The 21,792-nt window shown below is 29.3% G+C and overlaps 1 protein-coding gene across 1 annotated transcript in view; it reads left to right on the top strand.

Annotated features, from left to right (window-relative positions):
- The window catches only part of LOC140445372 (uncharacterized), a 31,123-nt gene extending 11,694 nt beyond the window's left edge, over positions 1-19,429 (top strand). Inside the window, exon 2 of the mRNA XM_072537350.1 lies at positions 18,602-19,429. Within this exon, the coding sequence (XP_072393451.1) occupies positions 18,602-19,377 (776 nt within the window). The 3' untranslated portion in view covers positions 19,378-19,429. The remainder of the gene's footprint in view (positions 1-18,601) is intronic.
- Positions 19,430-21,792: the final 2,363 nt, after the last annotated feature.

Genomic DNA, 21,792 nt, shown 5'->3' with positions numbered 1-21,792 from the left:
ACATATTTCTTGGATAATGAACCCGAAACTTCATCAGAAGTTCTTACATATTTTAGTTCATCATGATACTTTAAAGAAGTTTTTATAGTTCCAGAAATTTTATTTGGAATAAAATTACAATCTTCTAGAAGATCATCATTAAGTTCTTCGTTATGTGTCAGTTCATCCAAATTTGGTGGCAGAACACATAAATCAATATTCTCCAGTTGAACATTTTATTATTATCTTCTTCCAAGGCTTGTTCCAATTTTTGGAAGGTTTTGGAGCCATAAAATATTGTAAAATCCATAATGATTTTTTTTTTTTTTTATTTATTTATGCCTCAACCTCATAGGGTCATTGGCGTTGTACAATTTAGAGTTTTACAGTTTATTTAGTACATTTATAGAATGTAAGTATGATGTCAAATTTTTCATATCAGTTCCGTCACTTAATATTGCCTGTAAGGTATCTTGTAATTTATATTGAAGTCTCTCCATGCGATATAAAGGACACTCCAGTAAAATATGGCGAACACTGAGCACAATATCACATATGTTGCACTTTGGTTTTAATTCACTCTCTAGCAGATGTTTATGGGTGATGGCGGTATGGCCTATTCTCAGACGAGATAGGATGGTTTGATGTTTACGCTTATTTGGGGTTGATTTCCAAGGTAATATGGAATGTTTTACTTCTCGTAGTTTGGATGTTGATTGATTCCACTTGGTCTGCCAATCATTGATTATTAAGTTCTTGATTACAGGTTTTATATCTAGATGTGGAATGCTTCTAATTTCTACAGCGTCCGGACTCGAGATTGCTAGTTTTGCCAAGGAATCTACTTCTTCGTTACCAGCAATTCCAATATGGGAAGGAATCCATACAAAGTTGACATTTATGTTCATAGTTTGCAGTTGGCTTAATGCTGATTTAATAAGTAGTAGACTTGGATGACTAGGATATAAGTTATTTAGGGCAATTACAGAACTTAGGGAATCCGTAATAATGACAGGGTTTTTGATACTATTTTCTACCACAAAATTTATTGCATTGAGAATAGCAGTTAATTCGGCTGTGTAAATGGATGTTAATTTAGGGAGTTTCATTAATATTTTTGTTTCATTAGACATAAATGCTGCTCCCACTCCATCTATAGTTTTAGAGGCATCGGTATATATAAGTGTATGGTTACTGTATGTTTTTAATTCTTGGAGGACATATTGATATAATGCTTTGGAATGGTTATCTGCTTTTTTATATATGGAGAGTTTGGTATTGATAGATGGGATGGGAACAGTCCAAGGGGGAACAGTGTTAATATCGGGTATACAATAGATATCTTGAAATTTGAATTCAAGTTCATTGAGGTATCTATTTACCCTTTCATAAAAAGGAAGGTCAAGCCTAGCATGAGTTTTAAAAATATTCCTAAAACGGTCTGAATTTACATAGTGATTAACAGGATTCATAGGATTTGCCTGTATTGATGCCGCATATGTTAGTGAAAGTTGTTTTCTTCGGAATTCCAGGGGGACTTCTCCAGCTTCACAGTGTAAACTTTCAGTAGGGCTAGTATAAAAAGCACCTAGTATAGTTCGCAAAGCACTATTTTGTATTCGATCGAGTTGTTTTATGATATATGGTTTTGCTGAATCATAAATAATACAAGCGTAGTCGAGTTTGGACCTGATCAATGACTTGTACATAAGGGTCAGTGTTTTACTATCTGCTCCCCACGTGTTGTGTGCAACAGTTTTTATAATGTTAAGTGCAGATTGACAAGTACTTTTTAGATCATGAATGTGGTGGTTCCAGGATAATCTGTTGTCAAATGTCATGCCTAGACATTTAATTTTCTCAACATATTTTATTTCTTTATTAAATAGTTTTAATTCTGGAGTGATATAACTTCTTTTTTTTAAAAATAGCATAGCCTTTGATTTTGTTGTTGATAATTGAAGACCTGTGGAATTTGTCCATAATTCGAGATTCCATAGCACTTTCTGTAGATGGGTCTGAAGGGTTTTATCATTTATCCCCTTAACAAAAATGATTAAGTCATCTGCAAAGAGTCTAGCTTTTATTGGTAAGTCACAAGTGGAGATAATATTATTTATTGCAATAAGAAATAGGGAGACGCTTAAATTAGATCCTTGAGGAATTCCGTTTTTTTGAATTTTTGTATTAGATAAAGTACCGTTAACTCGTACATTAAAAGTTCGATGAGATAGGAAATTTTTTATGAATTGTGCTATATTACCTTTTATTCCCCATCGACTAAGTGTTTGAATAATACCATGTCGCCAAACTGTATCGTATGCTCTTGTTATGTCAAAAAATACTGCGATACATTTTTGTCCACATGCCATTGCTTCATGAATCTCAGACTCTAAACTAATAAGATTATCCAGTGTTGAACGACTTTTTCGGAATCCGCTTTGTTCCGGGGCAAGTAATTTATTATTTTCTAAAAACCACATTAATCTGTTGGATATGATTTTCTCGAGAACTTTACACATTACACAAGTTAGAGAAATAGGTCTATATGAATGTGACAGAGATTTTGGTTGATTTTGTTTATAAATAGGGATGACAATAGATGAACTCCAGATTTTTGGAAACTTGCTATATCTCCATATATTATTATAGATATTCAGCAAGTGTTTCTTTGCAGATGAAGGAAGTTTTTGAAGAAATATTGCAGGAATGTTATCAGGACCGGGAGAAGAGTTTTTTGTATTATTGAGTGAGTATTCTAATTCATCCATGGTTATGGGATAATTTAAAGGAGAAAGGTCATCAGGCGGTATATCAATACCTTTGGATTCCTCTTTCTCTTTTTTGGTCAAAAAATCTGGAGGAAGAACATTATCACTTGAGAATCTTTCAAAACTATTAGCTAGAATATTAGCTATGTCTAGAGGGGAAGTGTATATTTTTTGTTTTTCTTCTAAGAAGTTAATGTGGTTTGGGGTATTTTTCCCGGATATCTTTCGTACCATTTGCCATACTTTATTAATTGGTGTAGATGAATTTAATTCTGAAACAAACTTTTTCCATGATTCACGTTTACTTCTTTTAATTATAAATCTAGCTCGTGCTTTTAGTCGTTTGAATTCTAATTTATTTTCAAGTGTATTATATTTCCTGAATCGATTTAATGCTGTTTTTGAAAGTTTAATAGCTTCTTGACATTCAGAATTCCACCAAGGGACTGACGAATTTAATTGTTTAGAATTCATTTTACCAACGGCTTTTTCGGCAGCATTCAATAATACATTGGAAAACTCTTGAATTTGACTATCAATATTATTATTTGATTGTAAAATTTCATGTAATGCATTCATTTCATTTAAAACTAGATTATAATACTCTTGCCAATTTGCATTTTTGATATTCCATTTTTCAACATTATAAGAGTATTGTATACTGTCAGGATTTGTTATTACAATCAGAAAATGGTCACTATCATTTAAATCAGAAAGTACATCCCAAGATAAGGTAGCTGATAATGCTGGATCACATATTGAAAGGTCTATGGCAGAGGATTTACCAGTAGAAATGTCAAAATGAGTATTTCTTCCATCGTTTAGTAGGTTTAACTGAAAATTGTCCAACATTACTTCGATTCTACGACCTAATGGAGTAATTATTTTTGATCCCCATATGTAATTATGTGCATTAAAATCTCCAACTATTAGACGAGGTGAAGGTATTTGTTTAATCAAGTCTGAGATTTCATTATTGCTTGGGTTTTGTGTAGGTGGAATGTATATATTACATATGTTCATTTTTATAGGCCCTTTGATAGTAATTGCGACCGCTTCAAGTTGTGTATTGATTTGAAGAATGTCTACATCGATGGATGAATGAGTGTAAATTGCTACGCCACCACTAGCATGGTCTACATTTTCTCTATTTTTATATGTGCATGTGTAGTGTTTTAAATTATGAACTTTAGTATTTTTAAAATGAGTTTCCTGTAAACAAAGTATGGATGGAGTAAGTTTTTTAATCATTTGTTGTAATATCTCAAGGCGAGTGTAATATCCTCGTAGGTTCCACTGGATAATTGAGAAAGCCATTATAATATATCTTTTACAATTTCGTTATCGGATTCGGTGTTAGTTTCTGATTGTATGGATTTAAGTATTTTGTTTCGAAGTCTAGTGCATCTATTTTTTGATTTCCTATTTGATAAATTCTCGTGTAGTTGATTTAAAAGTTTCAATAGGTTTTCTAGATCATTTGTATACGTTTTTATTAAGCTTACTGGGTCAGGGGTACCATGAGCATTTTCCAGTATATCTACTAATGTTTCATAAGATATCGAATGGTTTACTGAAGTATCTTCATATATTCGTCTAGCTGAATTTTTTATATCGTCAGTTACTTTAATGGTTCCTATGTCTGTGATTGAAGACTTTGGCTTTTTTAATTTAGGGTCTGGAAAGGGGTTATTTACTGGAGTATCATTTGGTGGAGGGGTTATAATTTCAGAGCGATTTCGTTTGTTTGAGGGAGGATCGTGGGACATTTGTTGAAAATCAGTGCTTTCTTTAACATGAGTAGATGGTAAAATATGGATATCCGGTTTAGTCGATAGTATAGGAGCCGAGGAAGATATGTTTTGCGTTAGGGGAATGTATTCATTGTCTATTGGATCAGTTGAAGTAGTTAAAGCAGCATTTTGTGTTTGAGATGTTTGAGTTTCTTTAGTAGTTGGGCAATTTCCAGCCGAATGTCCCGCTTGCCTACAATTAGTACATAGATCCTTCTCCATTACAAGAAATATACGATATGATGTCATTTCGTAATTCACAATTATTGAGTCGGGTATTGATGAGACTGGGGGAGAAATAAAAGTATGCCTTCTGAAACTGAAAATGTGTTTGTAATTAGGATTTGATGTACCAATTTTTAAAAAATTTATTGGAGTTACCAAAGTTAATCCCAAATTAGAAAGTGCATTTTCAATAATTGAATGTGGGATTGAAGGACAAACATTTGATATCAATAATCTTTCATTTGGTGACATTAATTTACGAGCCTGAATTTTTTGATGGTTTACAGTTATTATCCCTTTGTTAATTTGTAGAAAATTGTTAACTAAAGTTTCGCTTGTTAGATAAATGCAAATTCGACCATTTGACATTCTAGAGGAGAAGAGAATATTTTTTGGATGCATTAAATCACCAACTGCAAATAGATAGTCTTCCAACTTTGTATTTTCCAACGCAGGAAAAACTATTGCTTGTGTTTTGGATGGAAATTTAGGTACATTTTGATTTGTGACAGTTGCAAAAGATTGTTTCATATTTGTATTTGATGAACTTTGCTCCAGTTCTTGTTCAGGGGCCCCAAGAGGCGGAAAATTATCCATTTTTAATTATTATCATCGATAATTCTCAAAAACCTAGTCCGGTCCTGTCCCCTTGATATCAGAACTGATAAACGGTAGCAGTAAAAAGTTGTTGCTTTATAACCAAAATTGATTCTTGTTTACGTGGATTTAACTTAAATGTTAATTATTTAGATTAAATAAATATTTGTACTCACAGATTTTATACTTGTGGTGAGAAAAATCACTTAGATTCACTTTTTAAGTAAAACTGTAATTAGTTTGATGCTTTTTAACACCTAAAAACTGGATTTATGTGGAGCTTGTTTTAAACCTCGTTTGACTTCAGAGGTCGATCGATCCTTTACCCCCATAATGATTTGAAAAGAAGTAAATACAGGAATTAAACATTTGTGCCTAACGTCCTCGTTCGAGGACGGTAAAATATAGTGGCTATTAAATACTACCAAATATAAAATAAATTTGTTATGGTGAAAACTTATGGTGAAATATTAAGAATAGAGGATTTCTAATTTTCAGTATAAAACTTTTAAAATATATTTTTTTTTAATGGAAAAATGTTTTTTAATCTGTAACTACACCTCTTCAAAAAACTCAACTTGTCTTTCTCTTATTTTGGCCGGTAAAGTATTTAAACTGACTTTAAATGATGACTGTTTTCACGCATTCGATAGAAAAATTGCGAATTTAAAAGTTTTCTCTCTTAGGTAAGTCAATGCTCCTAGAATGTTTACGAGTTGTTTTCTTGTCTTCGTGATACTCAGTCACAATAAGATCTTCTTGAGAATCTCTGACAGTCTCCTACAGTTTTTAGCTAACTTTCACCTATCCCGAGTGCGTCACAAACGCGTTGATTTATACATAATAATTACTTTAAAGGTCCTTCATTGTCTCTTTCCATGGTAAAGTATTTATGCACATTTGCAAGTAATTCATCAATATCCAACTTAACATCTAGGCATGATGGTCACTTGAAACTACACGTTTGAATTTCAATATACTGAGTTTAGATCACTATAACTGAAACTTTCTAACTGTTCCTAAAATCCTAAACACATTAAGGAAATTAGCCTAATGATCATTAGGAATACCGATTGTAATTTAATTATGTTTGATGAAAAGTTTAGAACTGCTTTAAAACCGTACATAAACAAATTAAAATGTTTCCCATAATTATTTTATTTTTAGTGCAAGTAATTTCATTTGGAAATAAAAAGTTAAATATATTTACCAAAACCCTAACTTTAGCCCGTAATCGCAGACGTCTCAAAAACGGTATACTCTAACAGACATTTGGTCAATCTAACCACCACTATTTAAATTTACAAAATGTTCTAGTTTACACCGAAGTATTGTTAAACAAAAATTAAAAGTGATATTTTAGTACTTTGTATATAGAGTGGTCCTTAAGTAATTGTACAAACAGAAACCGTAGATTCTGCACTTTAAAATATTACGATTTAAGCCAACTTGCTTTAATAAAATGTTGATATTAAGAAAGATACCGGGATACCGGTTAAAGTGGAAATTTAAAATTTTATTTTTCGATATAACTTTTACGTTGATAAACATTTTTAGACAAAAATTTACAATTTGATGCTTTCGAGTAGAATATGTGTGGCATAAATTTGCGCCTAACTTTTTTTTCTTTAGATTAGCTCTATTTGTGTTAAAAAATATTAAGGAGACATTATTTTTACAAAGAAAAGTTATACTTGTTAGTAACCTCAAAATTCAACCGTTTTCGAGATAATCGCATTTTATAAGTCAGCTGCGGTAAAGCAGCGGTAAATATTTGTGCGGTAAAGCATTGAATATCTGTAGATAAGCATAATTCATAGGGTATTCTTATTAAAACAACTCAAAGATGATAATTTTACACAAAATGCATTTACATTTAATCACAAAATGCTTTGTTATTGCTGCTAAATGTCTTATTAGAGAAAAGATTTTTCGTCTTCTTCTTTAGGTGTCGTGTCCTTTTTCAGACGTTGGCCGTCATTATGTTTACAATTTCCCTTTTCTATCGCTTCCCAAGTTTCTAAACTGGCATTGTATTACTTTTTCTCTATTGTAAAATACTGAAAACCCAAAATATGTGGTTTATGTAAGATTTTGTACCGCCACATTCTAGAGAGAAAGCAGCGAGAACATATTTAAATACAACTTTTCTGAACGTTGAATTGCTCGTGGTAGTCATATTCCTTGGCAATGTGGTGAGATATTGATATAATTATTTAATTTATAAAAAATCCCAAAAAAATACTTATTATTCATTACACAGTAAAAACACAGGCAATTTAGTTTAGCATAATACTAGTTCGTTAGTAAATTATAATAGTCCATTTGTTCGAGATGTAATTATAAGTACTCGTAAGTTGTAACGTAATCATATAAATACGTAATGTCATCGATAGGTTATTCAGTGTGTATATAAGTAACCAATGAACGAGATACATCACAGTTTAATACATTATTTAACCTCTGCGACTAATAAGATGTAGTTCCACAATATACCATAAGATTTGGATATGTAGCCAAAAGAATATATTCATCCATTATACATTATAGCAACCACGTAGCCCAGAATTTAATCCGCTTGATATTGGTAAATGGGGCGCATTAAATCAACGTGTTTATAAGAATCCCATAAACATTCGCAACCAACCATGGGAAGAAATAAATACTGCAGCAGTTTCTTTAGAACCAATGATGCTATTTAATATGAGACGATCTTTTATGGAATATATTGACAAACGAATTAAAGAAAATGGTGGAATATCGAACACTTACTTTGACAAAAAGTTATGTTATTTAGTTTAACTATTTCTTAATTTGGTTTACAAAATGTTTTAATTATGACCTTAATTTAACATAAAACGTAAAATGTTTGATGTAATATCCTATTATTCTGTTATTTTGTCAAATCCTATTACCTATTAATTATCCTGCAAATTTATTTATTTTATTTATTGTTTCGTTAACTAATAACTTTAGTTAAAGGTATTTTATACAAAAATTCAAAAGTATTAATGTTTTTGTCTATTTTTCCTTCGTTGCATGGAGTAATTGCCTTAAATCAGAATTATGCAGCTAATTTGTAAAATGCAATTATCTCGAAAACTGTTGAGTTTTGAAGTTATTAACAGGTATACTAATTTTTTTGTTAAAAAAATGTATCTTTAATATTTTTTGTCACAAATATACGTAACTTAAAGAGCAAAAAAGGGCAAATTTATGCCACATATGTGGCGCCCTCTATTAGCTACATAAGTGTGCATCAAATTATAATTTTTCATATTTTAAAGTACCAAGTTTTAAATTTGCACTTTAACACCCTGTATCTCTCTTAATATCAACATTTTATTAAAATAATTTGGCTTAAATCGTAATATTTTGAATAGAATCTACTGTTTCTTTTTGTTTAATTACTTAAGGACCACCCTGTATACTTTAAATATAAATTATCCTTAGCACGGTAGTATTTATTTCAGAAAATAATTACATATTAAACAAGTAGGTGAAAGAAATGGACGTTAAATAATATTATGCAAGAATAGTATTTATTAAAAAGAAATGTACAAAATATGCAACTGTCTCCAGTTTCTTTCTACCGCAGCTTCGTCTCAGATAATCCATTTCTGTCGTCATAAGTTTGTTTCTATTAGCTTTGGTGACGTCCCATACTTCCGAAACGTAAAGTGTAATACTTTGGACTATTCTACCGTAAATGTGTTTTTTGGTTTTTTATCGAATTGTTTTTTGCCAGAGAACACATATTTCATGTATTCCCACTGAGAGATATTCACATTTTGTCATATTTATGTTTAGACCTGCCACCTCATGTTCTTCTTGCAATTTTCTTACCATATAGCTAAGATCGCAGCTGTCTTTGGCAATTAATACCTGGTCATCCGCAAAGAAAAGTGTATATAGCGTGTTTTCTTCCACGTATGTTGTTGTCTTCCAATATTTATTTTATACCTAAAATTAAGCAAAGTGTTAAACAATATGGATAACACTAGTGCAGTTTACCGTGACTTTTACTACAACGAAAGGTTTTCTGCAAATTTCGTTAATCGTTTAGACGTGTAAGTTGGTTGAATGTATTTTTTTCTCACTCACTCTATTGTAGCTAATTTCTTCTCATTATTTATATTTTAGTGTGACGCAGAATTTTATCACATTGTCGATTCGAAAAAGAACAACTCTAATTTTGAATCGCTTATTTAATAAAGGCTCTTGTCACAAAATGCAAATTTTGGGAAACAACAAAAAACTGTTTAGTTTTATGAAAAACCATTTTATAATATTCTGATTTTTCGAAACATATTAAGGACCTTAAAACTGAAAATTTTTCATGTTAGTTACTCCTTACTAATATTATTATTGTATTTTTTTTTTATTATTGAAAATAGTTGACAAAAATCCTTTCATAAACAAAAGTCTTGTTTTACGTGAAAAGTTTTGATTGATGGATAATATACTTATGGATAATATTACTTTAATAAAACATATCTAAGACAATACAATTAGCTGAAATTAATTGCCATTTTGTACATTTCTAAGAAATCATTTTGAACTTTTATACTCAATATAATGTTTGCAGTTAAAACAAACATTTTAACCTTAATCCTCGGAAGTGTTTTGTTTTCATCTTGACCTCTTCTTTTGTATGGGCTCTGCTTCTATTAAGGACTGGTGAAAAAGGTCTTGCTCATTTTTGTTTGAAAAGTTTTCCCCTCTGCATGAAATTTTAACTTGGTCCTCTTCACATAACTTCTCGAAACATCTTAATCTGTACCTGCAACATTCGAAATAGGTTACTATTTTGAAACTAAGCTAGGTTTTAAAATTGACTTCTAAGTTATCATCTTATTTCGTGTCTGAAATAGTACATTGTATGATTAAACGTAACTTACAAGCATGATAATCTTCTTTTGCATGGTTCGACAACAGCTCTGTAAGTTATATTATATTCTTCAACATGACATTAGTAATCCAATTAACCTTATATTCCTCAGGATAACGAACACCTCTCTTTCGCTTCTTGCTACGTGCTTTTATTTCAACGACAGTTTCCCTCTCTGACTCTGAATCACTTTAATAAAAATTGAAGAACACTATTTTATTTTATTATTTTTTAACAGTTGATTATAACGTAAAACAACAAGAAGTTAATTAATCTCCAAACAGTAAAAATCATCAGCTGGCCGCGCAATATTGCCAATAATGTTTATATATATATATATATATATATATATATATATATATATATATATATATATATATATATATATATATATATATATTGTTATGATGTGTTTTTTGTTTGAATGATGAGCAATGAGTATTTTTAATAATATAGGGTTTTTATCGCGGTTCTCAAAGAATTAGCTTGTAAGTACTTTTTTTTAAATTATCTTTATTATAACTATTATGAAACACACATATATATCTAACCTAGTCAATGTAAATTTAAAATAAACTATCTTTAAATTGATACTCTTATAAAACTAATTAAATTCTATAGACAATGTAAAATTTAAACAAACTATCTTCAAAATTGAAATTGTTATGACACTAACTAAATTATATTAACAAAATTTTGTACCTTTCTTTCACTGAATGCCTAAATGAACTGTTTTCCACTATATAGATTCTAATCACCACTGAATGTCTTCGTACTTCGGTTATCCTTGTTTTTGGTGAAATTACTTTTTCCAATTATCAGCTTCTACCAATTTAAGATATAGTTTTCTTCACCAGCATTTATACACCACCAACCAAACCAGCAAACAGCATTTATATTTATTCTTCTTTTCAATATACCAATATCCAATTATTATAAGTTGATTTATACTAATCTCCAATCATAATATAATTTTAATTCCTTCCAATGTCCATCCAATATTCTTCTAATATACTTTTATAATCTTCAATAATTATTTGTGTATAACTATAAATGTGCATTAAATATATGCATAATTTTTAATCTTCATTTAACTCACTATATTAAACAATTGGACTATCTCCAACTAACTTTCATATTTCTTATAAAACTGCTTGACTGACTTACTAAAACTGTGAACAATTGACTTCACTAATTAATTGTGTCTATCTTCTACTAACTTTCATAATAAACTGCTTGACTTCTGACTAAAAACTTCCATCTTGAATCCAAATCACGGGTATTTATATCCTTTTTGATATTCCAGAACCATCTGGTAAGAGATCATGTTCCAATTTGTTCCATTACTTTCATATAGATGTTCTCGAAAAAAATATCTGTTCGATCCACCGCCATAATCATTATTTCGAGAATGTTCGACTGTAAACAATGGTCACACTCTGCACTCTGGAGAATTCGTTAATGTTCCATTAATAATTTTGTTGACATTTAGGCTTTTCAGATCAGAATAAACATTCAAATTAGTAACTAACACTCTAATTTAATAAAATACACAATTCAAACAATATATTATTATAACCCCACTTTATATTCCCAATTATGATTAATTTCTATCTGTCAATCACTTCGAGAGTATTTTTGGTTGCCTATGCACATGGCTCACTTAAATCTATTTACAACATTAAAATTACTAAAATACAACTTTTTACAATTATTATATGCTAATTTATTAAAAATGCCCTCACATAAATATATTTTTATTAAATTCTCTAGTATATAACTTATTTAAAACAACCAAATATCTAATATTATGTAGTATATAACTTATAAATTATTTTTTATAAACCCCAATCGTCACAATACCCCAAAAATAATATTTAAAATAAATAATTTACTTATTATTTTTTTAAATATTAATTTTCTCATACCTTATTAAATTTAATAAATTAATAATTCAATTTTTTTTTTATTTAAAATGTGTTAAATACATCCCTGTTCGCTGTCTATGTCAAAGCAAAGAACAACGGATCACAGTTCGGCTATTCTATGGTCAAACTGTCATGTCAAATGGAGCAATGGATACGATATCAGAGAATAAAATATAACCTTAATTAAAAATATAATCGATATGGTGTTCTGTTTATTTATAGACAATATTTCCATTCACAAGGCTTTCATCTATATAAATCGTAAGTTTTACACTTTCCATATTATTTTTAGAAAGACATTTATAGTATTAATTCTGTATCTAACCCCAAATTATGATTTTTAGGGTACAAATTAATTTCCATATATACAAAATTCAACAAGTATGATGTCAAATTGATTCAAAATAATGAAATCTACCATCTATCTATGAAATGGATCTATCAGTAAGTTTTTTTTTTTTTAAATTCTTTTCTTTGTTTATTTGACATATTGGGCATTGGGTAGTAATTTCTTTTGCTATACTTATGTCATTCTTTGCAAAATAATTGTCCCTAAATAGCATCCATATCTTTCTTGAACCAATATGCATATAATTGTTATGTAAATTTTTCAATATTTTCTTTGCTAAAGTTCTAGTTATTACATATACTTCTATGCCATTTATTATTTTATAATAAACTCCATCTTTCTTAAGGACTTTTTGTTTTTCACTCAAATTGATCTGATCTCTTATAATTTCTTCTCTAGAATATAATCGAGTACTTTCTACTAATTGATTTAATCCAATTTTTATTGTTCGCTGCCCTTTTTGTGATGTATTTTCTAACCTTGATAAAGCATCTGCCACTATATTGGATTTTCCAGAAATGTATTTGATTTCAAAGCAGTATTCACTAAGTATTAGACTCCACCGATGTATTCTACTGTTTCCATATTTGTTATTTAATATAGATGTTAAAGCTTGGTGATCTGTTTCTATTGTAAATTCATTACCCAACAAATAAAATCTTAATTTTGTGACACAGTGTATTATACTTGCTAGTTCTAATTCTGAAACTGAGTAACCCTTTTCATGTGGCTTTGTAATTCTTGAAATGAATTGTATTGGGTATTCGACCCCATCATGTATTTGTAATAATACCCCTGATAATCTCTCTATTGATGCATCTGTTCTTAATATGAATGGCTGTGTGTAGTCAGGATAGTATATTTTCAAATTTGACAGAAAAATGTTTTTAATCTCTTGGAATGCTAGTTCTCTTCTCTGATCCCATCTCCATTTTACACCTTTTCTCAGTAGTTCAAGTAATGGAATTTCTTTTATACTTAGATCTGGTATCATCCTTTTATAATAATTAATTATTCCAATAAATCCTCTTAAAGTTCTTAAATTGTGTGGTGTTTTATATTCCTGAATGACTTGTGTCCGTTCTGGATCCATTTCGATTCCCTTAGTGTTAAGTTTATAACCTAGATATATGACTTCTTTTTGAAAAAATGTACATTTTTCTTGATTTATTTTTAGTCCAACTTTGTCTAATCTATTTATTATAATTTTTAGGTGTTTCTCATGATCTTCAGCCGTTTTAGAAAAAATTAATATATCATCAATGTAGTGAATTACAAAATGTTCATATTGATCCAAAATATCATGAAGACATCTACATAGAGCACTGCAAGATGATTGAAGTCCATATGGTACTACTTTGAATTGATATACTACTCCATCTATCTGAAATCCTGTATACTGTCTACTTTTTCTTTCTAGAGGTATTAACCAGAAACTATGCTGTAAATCGATTTTAGTGAAAAATGACATTCCTGTAATTCTTCCTAATATTCCATCTATACTCATTGGTGCTTCAAATTGCTTTTCAGTAATCTTGTTAATATTCCTGGCATCCAAACATAACCTGATTTCACCTGATCTTTTTCGTACTACTACTATGGGATTTATAAAACGTGTGTCTGCTTTCTCAATGATTCCATCTTCTAACATATTATTAATTGTTTTGTTTACTTCTTCTCTGTATTTATATGGTATTGTGTATGATTTTGTTTTAAAATCTTTTTCTTCTTTAACTTTTATATTATGGATATAATTTTGTGCAATTCTATTTTCTTTATTGACAAGTCCCTTGTGTTGCTGCAATATGGAAACGACTATTGATTTATATTCTTCAGGGCAATTTAAAACTTTCATCATATCTTCTTCTTTACAAATAACATTATTCTTCATTATGTACTCATTATTCCTTGCTTCCAATTTTACGCACTCCGCCTCGTAGGCATCCATCTGCTTAAAATTTCCATTCCTTAAATATTCACTACAATAATTATTCTTTACATTCTTTTGGGATATTTCCCTATCATCAAAAAACATTTCTTCTTCATAAACATCATTATTTTCTTTTAATAATATCCTATCAACTCTTATTCCTTCTTCCACCTCATCTTTCTGCATAAATTTAATTATTTGCCCTTCCAAAGTTACCATTTTTTCTTCAAAATCTATCTTTACTTTCTTCTTTTCCAATTCATCATTTCCCATTAATATATCAACACATAAATCCTTGACAATAAATCCTTGCATATTAATTTCTTTATTAAGAATATTAATTTTAAAATTGGCTAGTTTATCAATTTCACCCAACTTCTTATTATTTGCACCAATAATTTTAATTTTTGGAATCTTTATTATATCTGATAATTTTATTGTATTAAAAATAAAATTCTCCGAGACTAAAGTACTTTCTGAACCAGTATCTATCATAATCTTAATCATTTTATTTTTGGCCAAAGCATTTATATAAATTAAATTAATAGATTCAATAATTTTCTCTTCATCTAAAGAAATAAATTCAGAAGGTTTTTCATAATAGCAATGGCCTAACTTGTAATTCAGAAAGTTTACTGCACAAAATTTTGATTATTAGAATTGTCAGATTGTATCTGACCACTTGAATCTGATGTCCTATGTCTTTCCCTACTATGACTTCTACTCACATTTTCTTGCCTTGTACTATTTCGTTCCCTGTCTTCGCAGCTTCTATTCCTTCGAACACAATTTACCTGTCTGTTATAGTTAGGTCGCTCTGTATTTCTTCTATTGTTAAAATCTTGTCTATTATTATTAGTACTGTTATTAAAATGTTGTCTATTATAACTAGTATTGTTATTGCAATTTTGTCTAATTTGATTACTGTTATTATTATTAAAATTTTGTAAATTATTACCATACCTAGTATTATTGTTATATGATTGTCTATATTGTTGATTATCATTTTTATTATATTGAAAGTTAATATTGTTTTTTCTGTTGTTATTATTACTTGTCATATTGCCTCTTTGTATTCTTTGAATAAAATTAATAAAACTATCTATTGTTTGAATATTTTGTACAGTTACGGTTTGCACAACATCAGCATCAAAATGTCTAGATACATTTAAGACTGTTTCATCCTCTCTAAGTGGTGGTTCTAAATATTTTGCAACTGTTATCAATTTCAATGCATAATCTACCATATTTGATTTTAAATTTTGATTATACTTTCCAAAATATAGAATTTCTCTAAACTTGGCTTGCTCTAATTCACCCCAATAATAATTTAAAAATTTATTTTCAAATGTTTGAAAATTATCTAAATCATTCTCAATACTAGCAAACCAAGTTGCTGCATTGTCATTTAATGTCATTCTAATATAATCTTTAATATCATTAATATTATTCACCAATCTTAATTTATGTTTTAAACTATTTATGTATACTCTAGGATGCAAATTTTTTATATTACCAGAGAATTTAATCCCAGTCTCATTTGTTAAATTTAAGTAAGGTCTCCCTATGTCTCTCATTTGTGAAATATCATCTATTCTCTGTTCCACATTTCTTATTTGATTACTATTTATTTGGATATTTTGTTGTATATCGTCTAATTTTTCTTCTGTGTTTCTTCTGTCTTCGTTAATTTTTACTTCTAAGTTACATTTCTGTAACTCTATTTTCTGTTCTATATCTATCTTATTATCTTGAATAATCCTCTTTACTTGTGTCCTCTCATTTTCTATCCTTTTCTTGTAGTCATTCCGTATAATTTTTATTTCATTTGCTACTTTTTTCTCTGCAGCTTCAAGTTTTTTATCCATTTGTTTTTCTATTTGCTTTACAATTTTATTATTATTATCTTCTATTTTCTTTTCTAATTTTCTATAATTCTCTTCCATTTTTTCGTGTTCTTTTCCATTTTTTTCGTATTCTCTTCCATTTTCTTCGTATTCTCTTCCATTTTCTGTTCCATTTTTTTCATGTCTTCTTTGACTTCTTTTGAATTCTCTTCTATTTTTTTTGTATTCTCTTCCATTTTTTTTGTATTCTCTTCCATTGTCTTGTTCATCTGCATCATTAATGACATCAAAGCTGCCATATTGACATTTTCCTCTCTTTCTGGATTAATTTCTGCAGTATCTTGTGGAACTTGAACTAAACTCTCCTCTTGTATAGGTTGTGTTTCTACTTCCACATCTTCTTCATTCTTTTTGCTTCTTGTACCTTTCTTTCCTTGAGACATTTTGATACTTTACTTGTTCAAATATAATTAAAAATAAAATCTATAATTTTTTTTTTTTTTACTGATAATTAATTTAATTATATGAGAGCACCTATCTTCCCAAACTAATTCTTTTAAATAGAGAGCCCCACGTTGGGCGCCAAATTGTTATAATGTGTTTTTTGTTTGAATGATGAGCAATGAGTATTTTTAATAATATAGGGTTTTTATCGCGGTTCTCAAAGAATTAGCTTGTAAGTACTTTTTTAAATTATCTTTATTATAACTATTATGAAACACACATATATATCTAACCTAGTCAATGTAAATTTAAAATAAACTATCTTTAAATTAATACTCTTATAAAACTAATTAAATTCTATAGACAATGTAAAATTTAAACAAACTATCTTCAAATTTGAAATTGTTATGACACTAACTAAATTATATTAACAAAATTTTGTACCTTTCTTTCACTGAATGCCTAAATGAACTGTTTTCCACTATATAGATTCTAATCACCACTGAATGTCTTCGTACTTCGGTTATCCTTGTTTTTGGTGAAATTACTTTTTCCAATTATCAGCTTCTACCAATTTAAGATATAGTTTTCTTCACCAGCATTTATACACCACCAACCAAACCAGCAAACAGCATTTATATTTATTCTTCTTTTCAATATACCAATATCCAATTATTATAAGTTGATTTATACTAATCTCCAATCATAATATAATTTTAATTCCTTCCAATGTCCATCCAATATTCTTCTAATATACTTTTATAATCTTCAATAATTATTTGTGTATAATTATAAATGTGCATTAAATATATGCATAATTTTTAATCTTCATTTAACTCACTATATTAAACAATTGGACTATCTCCAACTAACTTTCATATTTCTTATAAAACTGCTTGACTGACTTACTAAAACTGTGAACAATTGACTTCACTAATTAATTGTGTCTATCTTCTACTAACTTTCATAATAAACTGCTTGACTTCTGACTAAAAACTTCCATCTTGAATCCAAATCACGGGTATTTATATCCTTTTTGATATTCCAGAACCATCTGGTAAGAGATCATGTTCCAATTTGTTCCATTACTTTCATATAGATGTTCTCGAAAAAAATATCTGTTCGATCCACCGCCATAATCATTATTTCGAGAATGTTCGACTGTAAACAATGGTCACACTCTGCACTCTGGAGAATTCGTTAATGTTCCATTAATAATTTTGTTGACATTTAGGCTTTTCAGATCAGAATAAACATTCAAATTAGTAACTAACACTCTAATTTAATAAAATACACAATTCAAACAATATATTATTATAACCCCACTTTATATTCCCAATTATGATTAATTTCTATCTGTCAATCACTTCGAGAGTATTTTTGGTTGCCTATGCACATGGCTCACTTAAATCTATTTACAACATTAAAATTACTAAAATACAACTTTTTACAATTATTATATGCTAATTTATTAAAAATGCCCTCACATAAATATATTTTTATTAAATTCTCTAGTATATAACTTATTTAAAACAACCAAATATCTAATATTATGTAGTATATAACTTATAAATTATTTTCTATAAACCCCAATCGTCACAATATATATACATATATATATATATATATATATATATATATATATATATATATATATCTATATATATATATATATATATATATATATATTTATATATATATATATATATATATATATATATATATATATATATATATATATATATCCATATATAAGGATAGAACAGTATTCATAGCAGCCTACTTTTTGCTTAAATAAAAGTTTTGTTTATTACTTAATTATTTTATTGTTTTTTTTTTATTTCCAGGATACAAAAATTTAAACAAAAAAGAAGGATTTGATCTACAAAACGCAATAATATTTCTGGAAGATTTAGCGAAATTTCATGCAGTACCTCTTGCATTTAAATTTAAGCATCCAAATGTATTTGAAGAGAAAATCAAAAAACTGTGTTTCAATACTGTCTTCACTGACGCCAAAAGATATGCAAAACTCAATGAGGCATCTAGACAAATAATATCAGAATGTAGCAGTATTTCGTATTTAGCCGATAAGATTCTTTTTCTTAATGTGAACAATATGCAGCCCATCAGTGACGCGTATGGAACTTTAATTCATTTTGATTTATGGATAAACAACATTATGGTTAACCTTAAAGACGGAAAGTCGGTTGGTAATAAATTAGTCGATTTCCAAGTTTATAACTATGGATCACCAGCATCTGATATTTTGTTTTTCTTTCTAACAAGTCTTCAGGGATATGTCATTAAAGAACATTTAGATGAACTTATTAAACACTATCATGAACACTTTGTTAAATGCTTACAAGAATTTGGTTGCGATACGAAACTTTACACTTTAGAAAGTTTGTTAGAAGAACTCAGATTACATTCTAAATTTGAGTACGGTCATGCTGTATTGTACACGACTTTTTTTATTAATACTGAAAAAGTGAGCGAAGATGAAAGTACGCGTGGAAATCCAGAGAATATGATTAGAGGAATTACTCAATTAGCTAAAGAAAAGGTGTGCTTGATTACTGCGGAGTGTGATAAACGAGGATGGCTTCCAAAGTCGGATTAATATTACATATATTTTTATACTATGCATTAAATACAAACAGCTAAAATACTAATTTGTATTTATTAATAGTTTTTTCTTCACGTTTTATGTCCGCGGCGAAGGTTTTCAATAATCATGGCTATTCTAATCTTAGATGCGGCTGACCCAAAAAATTCGATTCTTCTTAAAGTGCCTCCTCCTCAATGGAGGTTGGCTACTACAATTGCAAAATCTTCCCTGTCTTCAAGAATTTCTGTATTCATCGATGTTATCAAGAAACCTTGCTCTGGGTCTTCCCTTTCTTCTTTGACCAATGGGTCTATCAAGGAGTGTTTTTCTAGTTGGGTCATTTTGTTCCATCAGCATTATATGCCCTATACACCTCAGACGTCCTATCTTAATATGTTTTATATCTGGTTTTTGGTATATTCTATAAAGTTTTAAGTTGTATCTCCACACTTAATTGTCATTCTCTGCTCCACAGATTCGATTTGGTACTTTTCTTTCGAAACATCCTAACATGTTTTCATTACTTTTTGTTAGAGTCCAGGTATCTGAACCATATATTAGGACTGGGCGTATTATTGTTTTGTAGAGTTTAATTTTTGTAATTCTCGATATAATTGTAGATTTAAGGAGGAAATTGAGCCTAAAATTGTATCTGTTGGCAGTGAAAATTATGTGGTTTATTTCTGCGGTAGTATTATATTCAGTGTTAAAGAGCGCTCCCAGGTATACAAATTCGTTCACTGCTTCGATTATGTCGAGGGGTCGTAGGATTTGTGGTTGAGTGCTTATTTTCATATATTTCGTTTTGTTACTGTTCATTATTAAACCCATTTTTGTAGCTGATTCTTTTAATGCTACATATACCTCTTGTACAGCGTTTTCCATTCTACCAACATTATTGATATCATCAGCATAGGCAAGCATTTGCACTGATTTATTATATATTTTTTCAACGCAAAAATCCATGTTTAGAGACGTAACAGCCCTAAATCGCCTCTCAACTGGTAGCAACCATAGACTAGTCCGAGCCAAGCTGATCATTGATAGTAGATTTGAAACAAGAAAGAAAATGGAAAATAATCAGATATTAGACATGGAAAAACTAATACAAGAAAAACAGACGTACGAAGAGAGAATAAAGGAAATATTGCCGATCAAGGAAGATATAGAACACAAACATATCGATTGAATAAACATGATATTTACTGAAACTCTAATGAAAGTGGTTAAAGAAATAGCACAGTCAACAACAAAAAAAAAAAGAAGGTTTCATATCCCAGGAAACAAAGATTCTTGTGAACACAAGAAGAACATTACTTAAATACAAAGAAATAAACAAAACTATTAGAAAAAATATCAAGGAGAGTAAACGGAGAGTACAGGAAGAAAAGATGGAGAAAACAATTGAAAAAAATGGAAACATGAAATGCTTAAAGCAGAACCTGGGAAACATACAAATTAATATCATAAAGAACAACGAACAAAGAATATTATACAAATCTCTATAATACAGAACAAAAACCAACCCAAGAAATCCGTAATCAGTTACAACTGAAAATAAAGAACGTTAACTCTGACCTACAACCAGAAATCAGTAAAAATGAAATAAAAAAAGGCACTCAAAGAAAGGAAGAGTAACAAATATCCTGGGAAAGATGGAATAACTGTAAAAATGCTAAAAAATGGGGGAAAAACTACAGTGGAAGTCCTATATGTACTAATGAATAAAATATTGAACACAAAACAAATACCCACCACATGGAACGGGGCAATAATATTATTACTATTTAAGAAAGGCGATAGAAAGATCTGAAAAACTATAGGCCCATAACGCTACTGAATGTAATGTACAAACTGTTAACTAAACTACTAAAAAACAGATTAACAACTAAGTTAGATAATTACCAGTAATTAAGAGAGCAAGCCGGTGTTAGAAAAGGATTCAGTACAAGCACCCATCTGCGATAAAAATATTAATTGAAAAAGCCAACGAATATCAAATCTCAATGTATATGGTATTTGTAGACTTTGAAAAAGCATTCGATAAGGTGGAACATTGGGCAGTAAAGAAGTCTTTACAAAATGGGAGAATAGACTATAGATATACGGACTTAATTTTCAATATATATGATTAAGCAACAACATCCATCAAAATAGTTAAACAAACGGAGCCCATTAAGATACGGCGAGAAGTCACTATATCACCCAAACTATTCCATCGAGCTTTGGAAGACGTTATGAGGAAATTACAATGGGAAAAACGGGGTATTAACATAAATGGCCAATACTTGAATCACTTGAGATATGCAGACGATATTGTATTAATAACAGATAAAAGGGAAGAATTACAAAATATGATGGATGAATTAAATAGGGAATCAAAATAGGTCTAGAAATGAATTATAATAAAACGAAAGTTATGACCAA

This window comes from Diabrotica undecimpunctata, chromosome 7 (genome assembly GCF_040954645.1).
Source record: "Diabrotica undecimpunctata isolate CICGRU chromosome 7, icDiaUnde3, whole genome shotgun sequence".
NCBI classification, from domain to species: Eukaryota; Metazoa; Arthropoda; class Insecta; order Coleoptera; family Chrysomelidae; genus Diabrotica; species Diabrotica undecimpunctata.
This window is presented reverse-complemented; position numbering and strand designations above follow the sequence as displayed.